General features: G+C 45.1%; 1 protein-coding gene across 1 annotated transcript in view; it reads left to right on the plus strand.

Annotated features, from left to right (window-relative positions):
• Nucleotides 1-379: 379 nt before the first annotated feature.
• Nucleotides 380-20,475, plus strand: part of LOC111158803 (CMT1A duplicated region transcript 1) — a 37,033-nt gene continuing 16,937 nt past the window's right edge. Inside the window, 9 exon segments of the mRNA XM_022521068.1 lie at nt 380-884; nt 2,230-2,264; nt 2,267-2,408; nt 3,610-3,810; nt 3,913-4,040; nt 4,822-4,944; nt 8,050-8,159; nt 10,010-10,210; nt 16,246-16,367. Coding sequence (XP_022376776.1) covers nt 380-884; nt 2,230-2,264; nt 2,267-2,408; nt 3,610-3,810; nt 3,913-4,040; nt 4,822-4,944; nt 8,050-8,159; nt 10,010-10,210; nt 16,246-16,367 — 1,567 coding nt within the window.

Consider the following 20,475-nt stretch of genomic DNA (forward strand, 5'->3'; position numbering starts at 1 on the left):
ATGATATATATATCTTTTCCTTTAAGAGGGTTCCACGTATGACTTCAATGTGACTGATGCTATTCTTGTGGTCTAGAAATGGGATGACCAGCTCTTTCAGAATATACAGCAACTGCCTCCTCCTACTAAGTAGTGCCCGGTTTAGGAGATTTACGGTAAAAGCCATGTTTCCTAGGAAGTCAGTACAAAAAGCCAGACTTCTACCGGCAGTTTCTAGGAGAGAGCAGCTTTCCATCCAACGCAGGGCTTTACCTTTCCTCTGGGAAATGTTTATAATAGAAAAGGCTCAACTGGGATATCTGTCCGCCTCTCCTGTACCTCTGGTGTTTGGTGGGGTTGACAACGGGCAAGGATAAAATGAGCTGGTCATCTCAGAATCATGGAAAACCTGGACCCAAGGCTCGGGAATGCCCCGTATTTCCGTTGTGAGAAGGGAGACAGTTCTGTCCCCGTGTGTCAAAAGTGCGAAACATGTGTCTTGGCTTGGAATATCTTCTCGACCAAACAGTGGTTCTGGAGGATAGGAGAGGTGCCCCGGAGAAGGTTTCTGGTGAGCATCCTGGAGCAGCTGGGTAGCCTCTACTTGCTGCACTATTTTCAGAATATCCTTCAGACCACGCAGGGGAAGGATTTCATCTACAGCCGGTCCCGGATCAACCTCAGCAGGAAGGAGGGGAAGATCGTCAGGTCTTCCTTGAACCAGATGTTGGATAAAACTGTGGAGCAGAAGATGCGGGAGATCTTGTTCTGGTTTGCGAGAAGCACCTACCGGACCAAGGCGAATTACACGCTCTTTCTCCTGCAGATGTGCGACCCCAAGCTGCTGCTGACCGCTGCCAATGTCATCAGGGTCCTGTCTCTGAGACAGTGGAACAACGTCACGGGTAAATGAGGCCCCGGGGGGACTGGGAAGCCGGACTTGGGGAACCTGTCAAGGAACCAGGGGTGTGGACCAGCTTAGGGAGACGGGGATCTTCCAGAATACAGGACAGATGTCCTTGTCCTGACCTGCAGCCCTGTTTACCGAAGGAGAAATTGCAGACTGCGACTTCCTTCTAGAAAAGTATAGAATGCACACAAAGAAGGAAGTGCAGAACTTTTAACTGTCAGGCATTTGTTTTTGTATTTTTTGTCTTATTTTAAAGCTTTTTCTTTAAGATTTTATTTATTTATGAGAGAGAGGGAGAAAAAGAGAGAGAGCTAGCACAAGCAGGGGGAGCGGGAGAGGGAAAAGTAGGTTCCCCGCTGAGCAGGGAGCCCCATGCCATGCTAGGATTTGGTCCCAGGATCCTGGGATCATGACCTGAGCTGAAGGCAGATGCTAAACCCACTGAGCCACCCAGGGACCCCACTGTGAGGCATTTAAAACGGAGTTAGACCCAGATGTGGCTGGCCTGTGCCACTACTGCTTTTTGCTGGTGTGGTTCCTGCATTGGGTGAGGGATTAGACAGGGTTAGGGAGGGATGTAAAGGGGAGGCTTCTGAATTGTTTTGCCTTTCAGTTTGCCCTGCACAGAACCTGGGTCAAGAGGTCCAAGTTTAGGGCTTTCCCCTTTCATTGCACCATATTCCTTGCTTGTGCATAAAATCCAACCTTGAAGAGGAGTTCTCAAACTTCAGCTTGCATCAGAATCACTGGGAAGGCTTTTTATTTTATTTATTTAGTTATTTAAGGATTTTATTTATTTGTGAGAGAGAGAGAGAGAGAGCACATAACAGGGAGTCGTAGGCAGAGAAGCAGGCCTCCTGCTTAGCAAGGAGCCTGATGGGGTCTCCATCCCAAGATGCTGGGATCATGACCTGAGCCAAAGGCAGAAGCTTAACTGACTGAGCCACTCAGGCGCCCCTTTCTGCAATTTTTGTATGGAAACTTGGAGGCCCCCCTTCCCGCCTCCCTCCTCCTGAAAAACCAGACATAACTGGCCCGGTCTGTTTTGTATAGACTGAAGAGAAGCAAGTAGAAATAAAACTGTTTTTCTCGGGGTGCCTGGGTGGCTCAGTGGGTTATGCCGCTGCCTTCGGCTCAGGTCATGATCTCAGGCTCAGCAGGGAGCCTGCTTCCCTCTCACTCTCTCTGCCTGCCTTTTTGCCTACTTGTGATCTCTCTCATCAAATAAATAAATAAAATCTTTAAAAAACAAACAAGCAAACAAAAAACTGTTTGTCTCACGTCCTTTCCTCCACCACCCCACTTAAAAAGCCACCTTGTCTTGGCCGTTGGCTTTTCAGGCCCCAACCAAGACACTAGTGATGTGTTTTTTTCTTTCCCGAGAAAGACTACAACGTGCCGTATGAGACCTCAGATGTTTTCTGGGCAGCCAGCACCAAGACTGCATCCTTCCCTTTGTCCAGAGCTTCAGGAAAAGAAAATTCGCTTGAAAACAGGGGGGGCGAAGCATCTAATACTGGTAAGTCAGCTTGTAGCAAGAAAGCTAATAGACAGGAGGGGCGCCTGGGTGGCTCAGTGGTTAAAGCCTCCGCCTTCGGCTCGGGTCGTGATCCCAGAGTCCTGGGATCGAGTTCCGCATCGGGCTCTCTGCTCAGCAGGGAGCCTGCCTCCTCCTCCTCTCTCTCTGCCTGCCTCTCTGCCTACTTGTGATCTGTCTGTCAAATACATAAAAAAAAATCTTAAAAAAAAAAAAAGCTAATAGACAGGAGATCGGGAAGTCCCCATGGGTTTGGGGTGGTGGGCACAGAGCAGTAGTGTCTGGGGGTGGCAGGTTTTGGAGATGAACATTCATTTGGCATCATGGTATGTTGGGCTCACTGATCCTTATTACATCATCGAATCCCACATCCGGTAGGGGAGAAGCAAGAATTGAAGGTGATCATTATAACCTTATTAAAGCCCATGTTTTCACTTCTCCATCTTGGTGCCTCTGATAGATGCCTGAAAATAGAGCTCAGAAAGGGAACTGTAAGAGGGTTCTCCCTCTGCCCCGGGCCACAATCCCTTGTCTGGCCCCTCACTTTTTGGCGTGGGGGACACCTCTAGAGGTCAGCCCACTGGCGCCTATCTTTTGCTGCATTGGATTCAGTCTTGAGGAGGAAACAAAAGCAGTGGGGAACTAGGGCATAACCTCAAAGATTTCCTGAGCTGGTTTGTGTGAGGCGAGAGCTCTACATGACCTCATTATAAGAAACACAAAGCATCAATTCTCAGGCACTTTTTATCTGGAAACTTCCAGATTTCATAAACAGATAAGACCGCGTGATCACCACGCACATAACCATCACTCAGTGTCGATAATTATCAGTACTTGGCCCATTCATGTCATTCATTTGTACCTTTACAAAATTGTTTATATATTTTTTTCCCTTGCGGTATTCTAAGGAAATTACAGGCACAAGGCCATTTCACTTGAGTGGGGCAGGCTTTGCTGCTATAAGTATCCCACCTGAGCTGGAAAGGCTAAAAAAAGTCCTTGTGCGTTTCGTTGGGGAGGTCATTATTTCCACTCTGGCAGAAGAAACGATAAAAATCCAGGGGTTTAAGGGTGGATTCTGATGAGCTCTATTTCTGGGGAGAGGGTTTCTTGAGGGCTTCTCTTGGCCTGGGGTTACCGCAGAATCAGCCTCATCCCGCACCTTTCGCTCGCTTTCCTCTAGACGGACAATGGAAGAGTTCCATCCAGTGCATTTTCGAGATGAATAGCCTGTTTTCCAGAAAAGCAGGCCTGTCGAAGGCCGAATACACACCTTCCAATCTGTTGGTTGACTTGGATGTCGTCAAAGACCTGTCCTCTGGAGTCAGCAAATACCGGGACTTCATCCGTTCCCTGCCCGTTCACCTCTCCAAATATATTCTAAGTATGCTGGGCTGTACTGGGGGATTTCTCCAGACACTGCTCATCACGGGCCGGTTGGGAGGTTCCCAGGTCCATGGTTTTTTTTTTTTTTTTTTTTTTTCAGGTATGCTGGATAAAAACAACCTGAACAGATGTGCCTCTGTGAGCCAGCACTGGGCCATGCTGGTACAGCAGGTCAAGATGGATCTGTCAATGCATCCTTTCATTCAGAGCCATATTACCTTCTTGCAGGTACTTCCTGTCTGGGGGGGAGGGGTCGATCTGGAGACCCGCCTCATTTCCGCATTGAGGTGGCCTGCCTGGGGGCCTTTCTGGTTTCTTCCCTAGATTCTTAGTTGGCCTCCTGCCCCGTGTTTGTTGCTTTGTAGGGTTCAGTAGTGACTTCCTTTGTGTCTGGTCTCCCCGTTAATCACTCCATGGTCAGCGCATCCAGGAGGGAGGATGTATATGGAAACCTCTCAGGAGCAGAGAGGCAGAGCCTTCCTGAAACCTCACAGAGTGGGGGATTGTTTTCGCCAGAGAGCTTTACTGTGGCTTTGGCAATGAGAGGACCATGAGTGTGTTCCCGGAGCAGCCTCACGTGGTACCCAGATATTTCAAAACCCACAAAGTATACTCTTGGGTCAAGATGCACTTCTCCTGGAATAGTGTCCACCTCTGGCATTTTTACTTCTGCTTCTGGCCTGAAGCCTTGCCCTGTGTCATGGGTTGCCGGTAGCTCCAGTGTTTCCCAGCACAGATAGATAAGAGAAGACAGGAAGAGGCCGGCCTTGTGAGGTGGGCTATCCTCTGGGAAGTGGAGGATTCTGGCCATGTCCTACTGGCGTCCCTCCAGGTGTTCTGTCCACCTTATACCAGTCCGCGCACACTACCAGCCTCACAGGTCAGACCTGGGCCTTCCTTTGCCAGAGTTTACCTGCCATTCAGATCTTGCCAAGGACGAGTTTCCCCCCTCCTCTTGGGGAGTAAGGGCCAAGAGTAATAACCATTTTCTGTTTGTTTTTTCCCTTAGGGATCCTACACAAAGGGAATCGATCCTAACTATGCCAACAAGCTTTTTATCCCAGTTCCTAAAATAACCGATAACGGGAAGTGCATACGTGTGAAAAATCAGAAATTGAAACTGAGAACAAAGGTGGGTGGCAGTGGCATCTGGGGCAAGTCACCGTGGCGTCCTGTTCTCCTTAGCCAGGCTGGAGTCCAGACTCAGTCATCATATGAGGGTAGAGGAAGTGGGAGGATATAGAATATAGGATATAGTATGTGGATTTAGGGCCTAGGAGGCGACATTCCCTAAGTTCTGTGCTGTGTGTCCTTAAGCAAGTGACTTCCTCTCCTTCAGCCTGAAATTCCTCATCTGTTAAATGAGTGGATATCAGGGATGGCTGGGATTTTCCTTAACACCCATCGGGCCACACGCATCCAGAGGCTATGAGGGTCCGTGGCTCGGGAATGGAAGGGCCAGGATGGGTCCAGAATGTCCAGGGTCCAGAATGGATTACGCTTTCTTCCCTCTCACTTCCAGGTTTATTCTGGTTCTAGGAATGAAGGGGGGCAGTTACTTAACCATAGACTCCCCCATACCAAATCTTGGGCAACAGTGAAGGACAGAAGAAAGGCTCTGAGCTCTCTCTACGGTTTATCCAGGCCTGGTGGTCATTCCTGAAACCATCAGATTCTTGCTCCCTCCTCTCTGCTCAAGGGTCTTCTATTTTGAAATCTGTCCCATGGGCCCCAAAAGAATACTCAATAAGGGGTGTCCAGACTGTAGCTTCTCGAAGGCAACTGTGTATATGAGTTAGAATTCGAGGGATAGAAAGGACCAGAGTGACCATCCAGTTCTTCTGTCTGTAGAAGCCAGACAGGTCACAGGAATGAGGGCGGTTGGGGGGGTGAGTGGGTGTGGCAGAATCACCAGGAGCTGGAGACTTCCCTCCCCATCCGAAGGGTCCAGGTGCTACACAGTTCCCGCGAGTTATGGCCATAGACTGGACCTCAGCTTTGGCATCCATCTGAGCTTTCAAGAGAAGTCAGAAATCTGAATTATCTTGTGACATCTCTCCTTTTCCTTAAATGTGGGCAGCCAATTAAAAGCATTAAGAAAACCCAAAACTATGGGGGCTAAAGAAAACACATCTGTGGACTTCCTTTGACATGAATTTTATTTATTTATTTTATTTATTTAGTTTTTAAAAGATTATTTATTTATTTATTTATTTATTTATTTATTTGATAGAGCTCACTAGTAGGCAGAAAGGCAGGCAGAGAGAAAGGGGGAAGCAGGCTCCCCGCTGAGCAGAGAGCCTGATGCGGGGCTCGATCCCAGGATCCTGAGATCACGACCTGAGCCGAAGGCAGAGGCTTTAACCCTCTGAGCCACCCAGGTGCCCCATGACCTGAATTTTATATCTTTGGATCGGCCCATTCACTCGTGTGACCAATGAAAAGACTGAGGCGCTGAGAGTTTCAGGTCTCCCTGACAGATTGACAGAGATGCAAGTAAGACGCAGACCCATTCTTCCCGAGCTTGGTGCCCTAAGTATAACAGAGCTAACAACCTGTCTGGGTGACGTGGCTTGTAACTGCCTGATGAGAAAGGACTACCCAGGCAGTGTTTGATATTTTAGAAATGTTGTAATTTTAGGAAAGAGAGAGAAACAGGTAAAGCACTGTGGACAACAGATGAGAAACGTGGAAGAGCCAGACGAGGAAGCTAAGGGGTCCGCTAGGGAAAGGTATAGGCGAGTGCTTCCCAGGGCTGGTGACTGCCATGGGGACTGAGTTTGAGTGGTGTGCCCGGCATAGTGCCAAGGGCTTTGTACACATCATTCACTTGATCTTTGCTGTAGATCGGGTGGATATCATCGCTCCCAGTTCCTGGACGTGGAAATGGAGGCTGAGAGGTTCCAAAAATCGCAAAGGTCTCCTAGCTGTTCAGTGGCAGAGCTGGGATTTGAATCAGATCTTTTTCCTCCCAGTGACTCCACCATGGAGCTTCTGGGCTCTCAAAACTTGGCCAATGACCAAGAGCCAAGGCATTCCAGCCCAGGCCATGAGAAGCCAAGGAAGACTTGATGAATTCAAGGCAGGATATCAGAGATGCTTGGACATTTGAGGGGAGGCAGGTTGAGAGATTCAGGGGCAAGGCTTCTAAGGTGGACATCACTACTGGGTTAGAGATAAAGGAGGAGGTTGAGTCCAGAAAAGCGGGCATCCCAAGGAAGAGTCTATGGGCACGGAGAAGAAGGCTACGTAGGAAGGAGACTTTGAAGAGACATTCCCAGGAGGGTTCCCAGGTCCAAATGTGCTGCTGTGGTCTTCTTTGCTTTCATGGTAGAGGCACTCTGTGTTTTTGTTTCCTGCTAGCATGGTTGTCATTTCCTGCTATTCGAGGGGGGATGGGTATGGCTGGAAAGAGGAGTGATAAGCGAGAGTCTGGCTGAGTCATCTGTGACAGAATTTAGCCTGCCTGGCATGCCACAGTGGCTCAGAAAGTGTCCCATGGAGAGAGGGAGGGATGGGGGAAGGAGGGAAGAGGAAGGAAGGAAGGAAGGTAAGAAAAATGGAAAGATGGAAGGAAGGAAGGAAGGAAGGAAGGAAGGAAGGAAGTCTTAGAAAAGGAAGGAAAACACCCCTGTTGAGACTTGATAAAATTGGTTTCTTCCTCCCGAGGCTCAGCTATATCTCACCTGCAGAACGATGAGAATAATTCATGGGGCCAATGGTGTACTCCATGAGGCAGCTGTAAGGAGGAACCAAGCTTGCCTCTGTGGGCAGACTTTGAGGCCCAAATGCACAGCGGGTGCTGTGATTTCACATACGGTTTGAGTTCCCACCAGCACGCCCTGTACCCTCAGGTCTCGATGCAATAGGCCCACGAAACCTCAACTTCTGCAAAAGAGCCGGCCAGAGGGCACTTGTGACTTTATTTTGTGAGCATTGCCCTTTGTGAGCTCGTTTTTTTTGGAAAAGTTGAGCGATCAGTGACCCGGAAAGTTCATGGAATCAGAACACACAGAAAATATGAAGAGATGGAAGACAAATCAGGACCCTTGGTTCTCCATGGATTACTTTGGGGTCTGCTCGGGGGTCCCTCCCTCCCCACACGCAGTGGCAGCCACAACCTGAAGCAAAAGAATCCTTGGGCCCTTATGTCCTTGCTGGGGGCGTCCTCGGGGGTGCATGTTTGGGGTCTGGGGTAAAGTTGCCGCTGTGATTTGACTTTGTGTTCTGTTGTTAGAATGACTACAACCTGTGGGCCGCATACCAGAACCAGGAAACTCAGCAGGTCCAAATGGAGGAGAGAAATGTCTTCTGTGGGACTTATAATATCCGCATCCTCTCAGACACGTAGGTACCAGGGCCAGAACCCAGGTCTTCGGGGACCCTTGAATTACCCACACTGGCGTCTTTAGGATTTATGACCCTGTTCACTTGGAAAGGCAATCCTTCCTCCCCTCAAGTTCCAGTCCCCCAAGAACATGAGATCCCCTTCGGAGAATAGGGCTGGATGTTTGCACCATTCTCCCCATGGCCAGAGGACACTTTCCTGTTGTAATTTCAGGTATACTGACCAACTTTCACACAAGTCACGTGCAAGAAAACATTGCTTTTTTGGAAATATTTGTATGGTTTTATTTCAATTTTAGAAGTGATAATATGCTTAGTGCAAAGAAGAAATCCACTAAATACTAGAAAATGTATAGAGAAAGGCAAAGACCTCCTATAATCTTCATGTATATTAGTACACAAATTAATATTCATTTTATTAATATTCATGTATACTTATGTATATTCTAGAATTTTCTTTGCATGTATATCTATAAATTTTTTTAATGATTTTATTTATTTGACAGAGAGAGACACAGCCAGAGAGGGAACACAAGCACGGGGAGTGGGAGAGGGAGAAGCAGGCTTCCCGTTGAGGAGGGAACCCGATGTGGGTCCCGATTCTAGGACCCTGGGATCATGACCTGAGCCGAAGGCGGCTGCTTAATCGACTGAGACACCCAGGTGCCCCAGTAATGAACTTTCTGCCATAGTTTAGGCCTAGGATTTCACTTTTTATTCATAAGGTTTTGTGGAGGCTGCCTCTATTTTATTTTTGACTGTGAATGTTACTTACAAATTACATCTTCAGCAGTCAGTAAGGGGAAGACACAGCAGACAGCAGAAAGGCAAAGCTGAGTTTTTATGGATGGCATGGTGATAAGTGCCCTTTGGAAGAGATGATGGCTCATTGAACTCTAGATGTAACAAGGGGAATGAGGACGAAGATATCAAGAATTACTTCTCATATTCAGATGTGACTCCATCCATGTTTGCTGAAAAAAATCCCACTTTACTCTGTGGTCCTGGAGTTACTAATAATCGTGTCCCCTTTCACAATGAAAAAGACTCCTTTTGGACAATAAATGATTTGGTCATCTTGCTCATATTTTATCTATTTGCTAATACTTTATGACTGGAAAATTAACTTATCCTGTTTTACTAGACTGCAGGCTCATTGAAAACAAGATCCATATCTTTTTTTTTTTTTAAAGATTTTATTTATTTATTTGTCAGAGAGAGAGAGCGCGAGAGCGAGCACAAGCAGATAGAGTGGCAGGCAGAGGCAGAGGGAGAAGCAGGCTCCCTGCTGAGCAAGGAGCCCGATGTGGGACTCGATCCCAGGACGCTGGGATCATGACCTGCGCCGAAGGCAGCGGCTCAACCCACTGAGCCACCCAGGCGTCCCAACAAGATCCATATCTTAATTCATCTCTGTATTTCCCACAGTAGCTCTTAGCACAGTACTTTGAACCTGACATAAACTCATTGGATATTGGTTAAGAGAGAAAAAAAAAGAAAGAAACAGCGGGATGCAGTTGGCATAAGGCTTCCAAGCTGTGTTCCTCTAATGTTTTCCATAAAAAAAGATTTCTGTGGTCAGACAAGTTTGAGAAATGATGCATATTCAACAGAATATCCTCTCTTGATGATTTATCATATTAGTAGATTCTTTTTTAATAGTTTTTCTGTTGTCTTTAGGTTTTGACCTAAAGTGACTTGGTATGGTATGAGGTAGGGGTCCACCAGGAGTGTGCCTTCTGCTTTCCATTATACCACCCCTGTAGGTGACAGGCATCATACTAAGGGAGTTCTGGAAGGACACTAACTTTTCTTTCATGGATCATCTTTTTCTGCCCCCGGCAACTCAGGTGGGACCGAAACAGAGTCATTCACTATTCTGGGGGAGATCTGGTCGCAGTGTCATCCAACCGGAAGATCCAGCTTCTAGATGTCATACAAGTAAAGGAATTACCCACTGAGTTCCGAGGCCATGCTGGGAGTGTCCGCGCCCTCTTCTTGTGTGAGGAGGAGAACTTTCTACTGAGCGGGAGTTATGACCTGAGTATCAGGTGAGTGGTCCAAAGGAGTTGTGGTCCATCCCACCCAAGGCCTAAAGTCAGCTTGTGGAAGAAGCCTGCATGCTTTTTCCCCTTAGTATTTATTTATTTAAGTAACGCTCTCCTAAATGATAGGGATAACCCGTAACATTTTTTTCTTTATTTGGCAAGGTAGAAACCAATAATTTATATATTGTTTAAACTTTGAATGAGATTGATTTATAGCAATTATCAGATCTATTTTCTGGTTGAGGGCTTTGAATTAGAAGGTATATTATTTTTAATTTTTGAAGATTTTATTTACTTATTTGAGAGAGAGCGAGAGAGAGAATGAGCAGGGGCAGGAGCAGAGAGAGAGAGAGAGAGAGAGAAGCAGACTCCCCACCGAGCAAGGAGTCTGATGTGGTACTTGATCCTAGGACCTTGAGATCATGACCTGAGCCAAAGGCAGACACTTAACAGACTGAGCCACCCAGGCACTCCTTGGAAAGTATCTTTTTTAGTGCTCTTAGATGATGGCACAATTTATAGTTCTTTTATAGATGCCTTAGGAAAAGGTGTTTTTCTGTGGATATCACATATGATATAGAAGCAAAATGGTGTTTAAAAATGTATATATACATATATTTTTAAACAATATAGTAAACATCCATGTGCCATACTCAGGCCAAGAAATAGATCATTACCATTCCCCAAATCTCACTGTGTGTCTTTCCTTACTTTCTCCCTCCCAACCAGAGGTAATGTTACCCTAAATTTTATGCTAATTATTCCCTTGTATTTCTTTATAATTTTGCTATTTATAGATCTCCAAAAATATTGATTACTTTTGCCTATTTTTAAACTTATATAAATGGAATTGCATTAAAAAATTCACTTATACTGGATTCTTGTACTGAACCATGATTTTGAGATTTATCCATAAGATGTAGGTAGCAGTAATTTATTTTCATTGAGACACTGTCTTTTATTGGATGAATATATTATAAATCATTTCATCTTCTGTCAATGGATATTTGCATTGTTTCCATTTTTTTATTCTTTCAAAGAATAAACATCTGCTGCTACAGGTGTTCTTGGATGTGTCCCCTGACATCTATGTGCATGAGTTTGTTTGTTTTTTTAAATTTTATTTATTTATTTGACAGAGAGAGACACAGCGAGAGAGGGAACACAAGCAGGGGGAGTGGGAGAGGGAGAAGCTGTCTTCCCGCTGATTGGGGAGCCTGACACGGGACTTGATCCCAGGACCCTGGGATCATGACCTGAGCTGAAGGCATAATGACTGAGCCCCCCAGGTGGTCCTATGTGCAAGAGTTTTTTTTTTTTTTTTTTAACATTTTATTTATTTATTTGAGAGAGAGAGAGACAGTGAGAGAGAGCATGAGCGAGGAGAAGGTCAGAGGGAGAAGCAGACTCCCCGTGGAGCCGGGAGCCTGATGTGGGACTCGATCCCGGGACTCCAGGATCATGACCTGAGCTGAAGGCAGTCGCTCAACCAACTGAGCCACCCAGGCGCCCTGTGCAAGAGTTTTTAAAAAAATTTTTTCAGAGGCACCTGGTAACTCAGTGTTAGAACATGAGATTCTTGATCTTGGAGTTGTGAGTTTGAGCCCCATGTTGGGTGTAGAGATTACTTAAAAAATTAGTAAAAAAATTTTTTTTTTTTATAACTGAGATAGATATAATTGACATACAACATATTAGTTTTAGGTATATGACATAATGATTTGATATTTGTATATATTGGAAAATGATTACCACAGTAAGTTTACTTATATCCATCACGACTCATAGTTACAAAATTTTTTTTTCTTGTGATAAGACCTTTCAAGATCTACTCTCAGCACCTTTCAAAGGTATGATGCAGTCTTGTTAACCACAGTGCATGAGTTTCTCTTAAGGATTATTCTTTGTCGTGAAATTTCTAGGTAGGAGTACTAAATTGTTTTCTTAAACAGTTATATTAGGTTCTGCTCTCATCATCAGGGGTAGACCCCTACCAATATTTACTATTTGATGCTCAATACTGACAACATTAACTGCCAATCTGCTGCCACCTCTTTTCACTTCTTTTTTTTTTTTTTTAAAGATTTTATTTATTTATTTGACAGACAGAAATCACAAGTAGGCAGAGAAGCAGGCAGAGAGAGAAGGGGAAGCAGACTCCCTGCTGAGCAGAGAGCCCGATGTGGGGCTTGATCCCAGGACCCTGGGATCATGACCTGAACCGAAGGCAGAGGCTTTAACCCACTGAGCCACCCAGGCGCCCCTCTTTTCACTTCTTTGATTACTAATGAGGTTGGGCATATTTTCATATGTGTGTATTAAGCTTTCCAGAGAAATAGGAGATGTGTGTGTGCATATAAAGAGATTGATTATCTCTTTATAATGAATTGGCTCACAGTGTGGGCCCGCAGCCTGGAGACCTAGGAGAGTTGGGGTGGAGATAAGTCTGAAGCTGGTTTGCTGGAGCATTACCTCTTGTTGGGAGTGCATGGGGGGGAGGTTGGTCTTTTTGTTCTGTTTAAGCCTTCAGTTGATTGGATGAGGCCTATCTACATGATGAAGGGCCATGTGCTTTACTTGACATCCATTGGTTTAAACCTTGATCTTGACCTAAAACAGCCTTCAAACTGACCCATAAAATTAACCATCACAATATGTTTTAGAGCCATTTGTGCTTTTTCTTCTATGAAATTCCTGTTCAGTTTTTGTTGTCGTTTGGCCTATTCTTCTGTTAATTTATTTATTCTTATTGATTCGTTGGAGTTCTTTATATATTTTGGATACTAATTCTTTGTTGATTTTTGTGTTGCAAATTTCTCCTTCCAATTTAAGACTCCTCTTGTCACCGTGGTGACTTTTGATGAACAGAAATCCTTAACTTTAAGGTAGTTGATTTTGTGGACTTGACATTTTTTTTTTTTTTTTTTTAAAGATTTTATTTATTTGACAGACAGAGATCACAAGTAGGCAGAGAGGTAGGCAGAGAGAGAGAGAGGAGGAAGCAGGCTCCCTGCCGAGCAGAGAGCCCAATGTGGGGCTCGATCCCAGGACCCTGAGATCATGACCTGAGCCGAAGGCAGAGGCTTAACCCACTGAGCCACCCAGGCGCCCCATGGACTTGACATGTTTAAGAAACGTCTCCCTTTGGGGAAGTCAAAAAGACATTCTCCCAAAGTATCTTTTCTCAAAAAAAATTTTTTTTTTAAGATTTTATTTATTCATTTGACAGACAGAGATCACAAGTAGGCAGAGAAACAGGCAGAGAGAGAGGAGGAAGCAGGCTCCCTGCTGAGCAGAGAGCAGGATGCGTGGCTCAATCCCAGGACCCTGGGATCATGACCTGAGTCGAAAGCAGAGGCTTTAACCCACTGAGCCACCAAGGCGCCCCTCAAAAAAAAATTTTTTTTTTTAATTTAAAATTCTTTTAGTTTTAAAGACTTTATTTATTTGAGAGAGAGAGAGAGAAAGAGAGAGAGCGGGGTGGGGGAGGGGAGGCAGAGGGAGAAGGCAGAGGGAGAAGGCAGATGCCTGCTGAGCAGGGAGGTCCAATCTGGGACTCGATCCCAGGTCCCTGGGATCATGACCTGAGCCAAAGGCAGCTGCTTAACTGACTGAGTCACCCAGGTGCCCAGTATCTTATTTTTGATTAATTTTCATATTGATTATTGCTGGTATAGAGAAATGGGGTTGATTACTATAGATTGTTCTTGTATCTAGCAACCTTGTTAACCTCTCATTGGTTTTAAAAGTATATGTGCTGGGGCGCCTGGGTAGCTCAGTGGGTTAAGCCTCTGCCTTCGGCTCATATCATGATCTCAGGGTCCTGGGATCGAGCCCCGAATCGGGTTCTCTGCTCGGCAGGGAGCCTGCATCCCGCCCTCTCTCCTGCCTCTCTGCCTACTTGTGATTTTTCTCTCTCTGTCAAATAAATAAATAAAAATAAAAATAAAAATATATGTGCTATGTAGATGATCTTCCAGCCAGGAATAATGATAATAATTATCTTCTTTTCCCATACTTTTATACTACATTTTTCTTTTTCTTTCTTTCTAACTTTACCTTGGCCTTCCAGTTAAGTAGAAGCAGTAAGAGCAGACATCTTGTTATCCTTTTTGAAGGGAGTACATCTATAGTTTTTTTTTAGTAAGTATAACTCTTGCTGTTATAACTTTTTTTTAATAAGTTTGTGAAATCAGTAAGTTCCTTCTATTCCTACTTTTTAAATTTTATTTTATTTTTTATTTTTTTATTTTAAAGATTTTATTTATTTGAGATATATAGAGAGAGACAGAGTACAAGCAGGGGGAGCAGCAGAGGGAGAAGCAGACTTCCCGCTGAGCAGGGAGCCTGTTGCAGGGCTCTATCCCAGGACCCTGCGATCATGACCCGAGCCAAAGGCAGATGCTTAACCGACTGAGCTACTCAGGTGTCCCTCTTTTTATTTTTTTTTAAAGTTTATTTATTATTTAAGTAATCTCTACACCCAACGTGGGCTTTGAACTCATGACCCTGAGATCAAGAGTCACACGGTCTTCTGATTGAGCCAGCCAGGACTTCCTATTCCTATTTTCCTAAAAATGTTTGTCAAATATCTTTTCTGCCTAACTTAAGAAAAACAACCTGAACACATGGTTGGCCGTGTTGCTAGAACAGAAATTCAAAACCTGCTTTTCTTCAGGCCACTGGGATATCTTTAATTGCGCTGTGGGCGCATAGCCGACTCTGACAAACTGCTAAGGCCACAGGACCTTTGGGAATGTTAGAAGGGAAAGGGTAGCACATTCAAAGAAAAACAAAAGAAACATTTATTAATCGTTTATTGTGTGCCAAGTCTCATAAGAATTCTATGAGGTAACTACCATTCTTAACCTCAATTTACGCATGAGGAAACTGGGATACAGAGTGGTTCATTAGCTAATCCAAGATCCTACAGCTTGTAAGTGATGGACCTGGGATAGTACCTGGGGCCCCCTGGCTCCAGAACCCACTATCTTAGTATCACTCTTTGCCCTGCAAAAGCAAACTGGCTAACGTGGAAGTCTGTATCAGAGACAGCTGAGAGACCTCAGGCAAGTTTGCTTATTAAAAAATGATGTGACTCATACATGCTCTCATGTATTTCTTAGATATGTCTCAGAAATACACATAAAATATTTTGGATCTAAGTGACTGAAGTAAATGGTTCTATTGTTCTTTTTTATTTTTTTAAGATCTTATTTATTTATTTGACAGAGAGAGAGATCACAAGCAGTCAGAGAGGTAGTCAGAGACAGAGTGGGGAGCAGGCTCCCTGCTGAGCAGAGAGCCCGATGCGGGGCTTGATCCCAGGACCCTGGGATCATGACCTGAGCTGAAGGCAGAGGCTTAACCCTTTGAGCCACCCAGGCATCCCCAATAGTTCTGTTGTTCTTGTTTGAAGATCAGCTCTTCTGTTGAATCAGTGCCATGGATTTTAAGCCTGGTGGTAATTCTAGAAACTTCCACCTAATACCAACCTACATGTATTAAGCATTTTCGACACGTTGATCATTGTTCCAATGTTATGAATTAATGCAGGGATTCTCAGTTTGGGGCTGTAAAGTACTTCATATGAAGGCTGTCCTGTGCATTGGGGGGTTGCTCAGCAGTATCCTGGGACTCTACACACTAGATACCCATAGCATCTCTCTCCCCAGTGGAGACAACCAAGAATGTCTCCGGGCATTGTCAAATGTCCCCTAGTGGTGGTAATCACTCCTGGTTGACAATCATTGCATTTGTGTATTCTTTGCAAAAACCGCTATGAGGTGTAACTATCATTGCTATCATTTCTAATCTACCAGTGAGGAAATGAAGCCTACAGAGAAGTTAAGTAACTTTTCCAAAGTTACGCCTAATGGCTGCTGCAGCTGGGATTCAAATCCAGGCCTCTGACTCTGAGCTTGACCATGAAACTTTGCTGCCTTCCAACAGACTGTTGGTCTAAGGGAGGTCGTATATAGTATGATCCCTTTGGGCCCTCAGAAAAAATCTCAAAAACATTTTTTTGATTCCTGCAGATCTTGGGATCTGAAAAGTGGGGCTTGTATACGAATCTTCAATGGCCATCAGGGGACAGTCACTTGCATGGATTTATATAAGAACAGGCTCGTATCTGGAGCAAGAGATTGCCAGGTGAAAGGTGAGAAAGAGATGCCTTGACCTTTCTTAGAAGCTCCCCCAAACCCATGAATTGTCAAAATGCTGTTTTCCTCATTTCTGTAGGAAGATGTTCTTTTTTTTTTTTTTTTAAAGATTTTACTTATTTATTTGACAGAGAGAGAGAGGGAGCACAAGCAGGGAGAGTAGCAAGCAGAGGGAAAGGGAGAAGCAGGCTCCCCAAAGAGCAGGGGGAACCTGATATGGGACTCGATCCCAGGACCCCAGGGATCATGACCTGAGCCAAAAGCAGTTGCCCAACCACCTGAGCCACCCAGGTGCCCGGTAGACATTCTTCCTTCCATGCATCCATCCATCCATCCATCCATCCATCCATCCATCCATCCCTCCTTCCATGCATCCATCCATCCATCCATCAATCCATCCATCCTTCCATCCATCCATCCATCCATCCTTCCATCCATCCCCATCAATCCATCCATCCTTCCATCCATCCATCCATCCATCCATCCATCCACCCACCTATCCATCCATCCTTCCATCCACCCATCTATCCATCCTTCCATCCATCCATCCATCCATCCAACCATCCAACCATCCAACCATCCTTATATCAGTGGATCCATTCATGTAACAACTGTCTGTGGAATACCTACAGTATGCTAGACACTGTGTTAGGTTCTAAGGAAAAAAAAATATGATATGGCCCTTTTAATATGGCTTTTTATCTCCTCAAGAGGCTCAATCTTTTAATGGAGATAGATAATAAATATATAATTGAGGATATAATAAATATATGAATAATAATGGCTGCCACTTACTGATTACTAACTTTGTGACTGACACGGGTACTTTACACGTATTATTTATTAATTTAACCCTCACAGGAAGCCTCTGTGGTAGAGGCAGATGAGGAATCCAAAACTTGGAGAGAAAAACAACTTGCCCCAAATCAGAGCTGCTGAGTGATAGAGTGGGGATTTAAATCCAGGGCTGACTGACTCTAAGTCACAGGCTCCTAACCAACATGTGGATTTTTTTTTTTTAAGATTTTAATTTATTAGAGAGAGGAAGCACAAGGAGGGGGAGGGACAGAGAGAGGGAGAAGGACAAGTAGACTCCCTTCTGAGTGCGGATGCCAACGTGGGCTCAGTCCCTGGACCTTGATATCATGACCTAAGCCAAAGTCAGACACTTAACTGACTGAGCCACCCAGGCATCCCACATGTGGAATTCTAAGGGACTGTAGAAGTAAGAGTAACAGGGAAAGCATCACAGACAGGGTGCTGTTTGAGTGTGTTTCTTTCTTTCTCTCTTTCTTTCTTTTTATTTATTTATTAATTAATTTATTTATTTTTAAAGATTTTATTTATTTGACAGAGAGAGAGATCACAAGTAGATAGAGAGACAGGCAGAGAGAGAGGGGGAAGCAGGATCCCCGCTGAGCAGAGAGCCCGACGTGGGGCTCGATCCCAGCACCCTGGGATCATGACCTGAGCCGAAGGCAGAGGCTTTAACCCACTGAGCCACCCAGGTGCCCCTCTTTTTATTTATTTATTTTTAAAGATTTTATTTATTTATTTGCCAGAGATAGAGAGTGAGTTTGCACAAGTAGGGGGAACAGCAGGCAGTGGGAGAAGCAGGCTCCCCACTGAGCAAGGAGCCTGATGCAGGGCTCGAGCCCAGGACCGTGGGATCATGACCTGAGCCAAAGGCAGATGCTTAACGGACTGAGCCGCCCAGGCGTCCCAGGGTTGAGTGTGTGCTTGAGGATGAGAAGTTCTACAAGCAGAGGGAGAATGTAGGATGTTCTAAGCAGAAGGCACAGCACAGGCAAATTCACAGAAGGCTGAAGAAAATGGTGTCTTTAGGGAATTTCCCCTTGCTCGGTATGGCTGGACTGCAGTACGTGGTGTTGGACATAAAGCTGGTTAGTTTGTTTGGGGCCCGATGATCAAGGGCCTTCTGCATCATGGTAGGAAATTGGACTTTACCCTATAGAATGCAGGAGGCTATCAATGCACTTTGACCTGCAGGCTGACATGGTCAACTGTGTGTCTGACAAAGATAACTAGTGATAGTGTGGAAGGAAGATTTGGAGTTGGGGGACTATGCAGACAAGTGACAGGCGGAGACATGACTCAGTCTGGAGAGCTACTGTGGCATCTTCAGACAACTCAGAACAGATAAACGTGAAGAAAGCCAGGGGGATATGAGTTTCCATGAGGAGGCACAGACTGAAGGGCGATTCCTATAGGGACAGTTGGGAGGACTTTGCCACCAGCTGGATATGGAAGAGGAAGATAGAAGGGTAGACAATGAGGCCAGACTTATAAACTCAGGCCAGTGAGTTTTTGGACATGCTGAGTGTGGTAGGCAGAATAATGGCCAACTGAACATGTCCCGTCCTAATCCCTGCAGCCTGTGACCATGCTATCTCATATGGCAAAAGGGACTTCGCAGATGTGATTAAGTTGAGGACCTTAAAGTGGAGAGGTTATCCTGGGTTATCAGTGTGGGCCTGTGGGTCATCATACAGATGATTAAAAACAGAAATTTTCTCATATCTGATCAAAAGGAGATGTGACTTTGGAAGAATGGTCAGAAACATGCAACGTTGCTGGCTTTGAAGGTAGAGGAGGGGATCATGAGCTGAGGAACATGGGTGGCCCTTAGAAGGTGGAACAGGCAAGGAAATGGGTCCCTTCAGCCCCAGAATCTCCCTAAAGGAACACAGCTCTCTTGTCACCTTGATTTCAGCCTTGTGGGGAGGTCACGCCAGACTGCTGTAGGATGATATATTTGTCTTGTTTTTAGCTATTAAACAATTGTGACTATTTGTTACAGTGACAATAGAAAGCTAAGGTATCGGGTATGGGACTCCTGAGGACAGCGAGGGGAAGATTGCTGGAGGCAGGTGGAAGTGTGAGTTTACATAGGAGTTTACCATATAACAGGTCTGGGGCTCCAGACACAGCGATTTGGTGGTTATCAGTTATAAGGAAAGGTGGAAGCTCCAGGCGTGGATGACATGTCCCCTGCAAAGCACGAGGAAAGAGTCAAAAGAAAAGAGAAGCAAGAGACCCAGGAAAACGTATCATGCTAGGGGTAGGTGGAGGAAGAAGGTGCTGGAAAGCAAGAATGGAGTGTTGTTCCATAGGCAAACCCTCAGACCTGCTTAAGAAACCTTACTCCCTACCTCTTTGCCCTCCTTGACCTGAAAATCTCTTTGCCATGACTGCTTTGAGGAGGGAGCAGAAAGGAGGAAAGGAAGAAGGTTTGGAGTTGGAAGGCCAGACAAGGCCTCCAGACTTGAGAGAGTCTTGCATGGCTACTGGTAGAGCTGGAGCTAGGGGAAGGGCCCCCCAAACTCCTAGTAGTCAAGATACACATTTTTATTTTTATTTCATTTTATTTTTTAAATTTTTAATTAACATATAATGTGTTATTAGCCCCAGGAGTACTGTCTGTGAATCACCCCAGGTCTGTGAATCACCAGGTTTACACACTTCACAGCACTCACCCTAGCATATAACTTCCCCAATGTCCATAACCCCAACACCCTCTCCCTACCCCCTCCCCCTGGCAACCCTCAGTTTGTTTTGTGAGATTAAGAGTCTCTTATGGTTTGTATCCCTCCCAATCCCATCTTGTTTAGGATACACATTTAAAAAATTTTTTTTATTTGTTTATTTGAGAGAGAGAGAAGAGTGAGAGAGAGCGCATGAGTGGGGGGAGGGGCAGATGGAGAAGCAGGCTCCCTGCTGAGCAGGGAACCCAGTGTGGGGCTCAGTCCCAGGGCATAACCTGAGCCAAAGGCAGATGCTTAACCACCTGAGCTACCCAGGCGCTTCTCAAGATACACATTTTTTTTTTTTTAAGATTTTTATTTATTTATTTGAGAGAGAATGAGTGAGAGAGAGCGCATGAGTGGGGGGAGGGGCAGATGGAGAAGCAGGCTCCCTGCTAAGCAGGGAACCCAGTGTGGGGCTCAGTCCCAGGGCATAACCTGAGCCAAAGGCCGCTGCTCAACCAACCGAGCCACCCAGGCTCCCTCGAGATACACATTTTAAAACGATATTGAAAATGTCAAAATTAATTCACAAAATACATGACAAAAAAAAATTTCA

The sequence above is a fragment of the Enhydra lutris genome, unplaced genomic scaffold (genome assembly GCF_002288905.1).
Source record: "Enhydra lutris kenyoni isolate GAN:26980312 unplaced genomic scaffold, ASM228890v2 scaffoldscaffold63, whole genome shotgun sequence".
Lineage (NCBI taxonomy): Eukaryota > Metazoa > Chordata > Mammalia > Carnivora > Mustelidae > Enhydra > Enhydra lutris.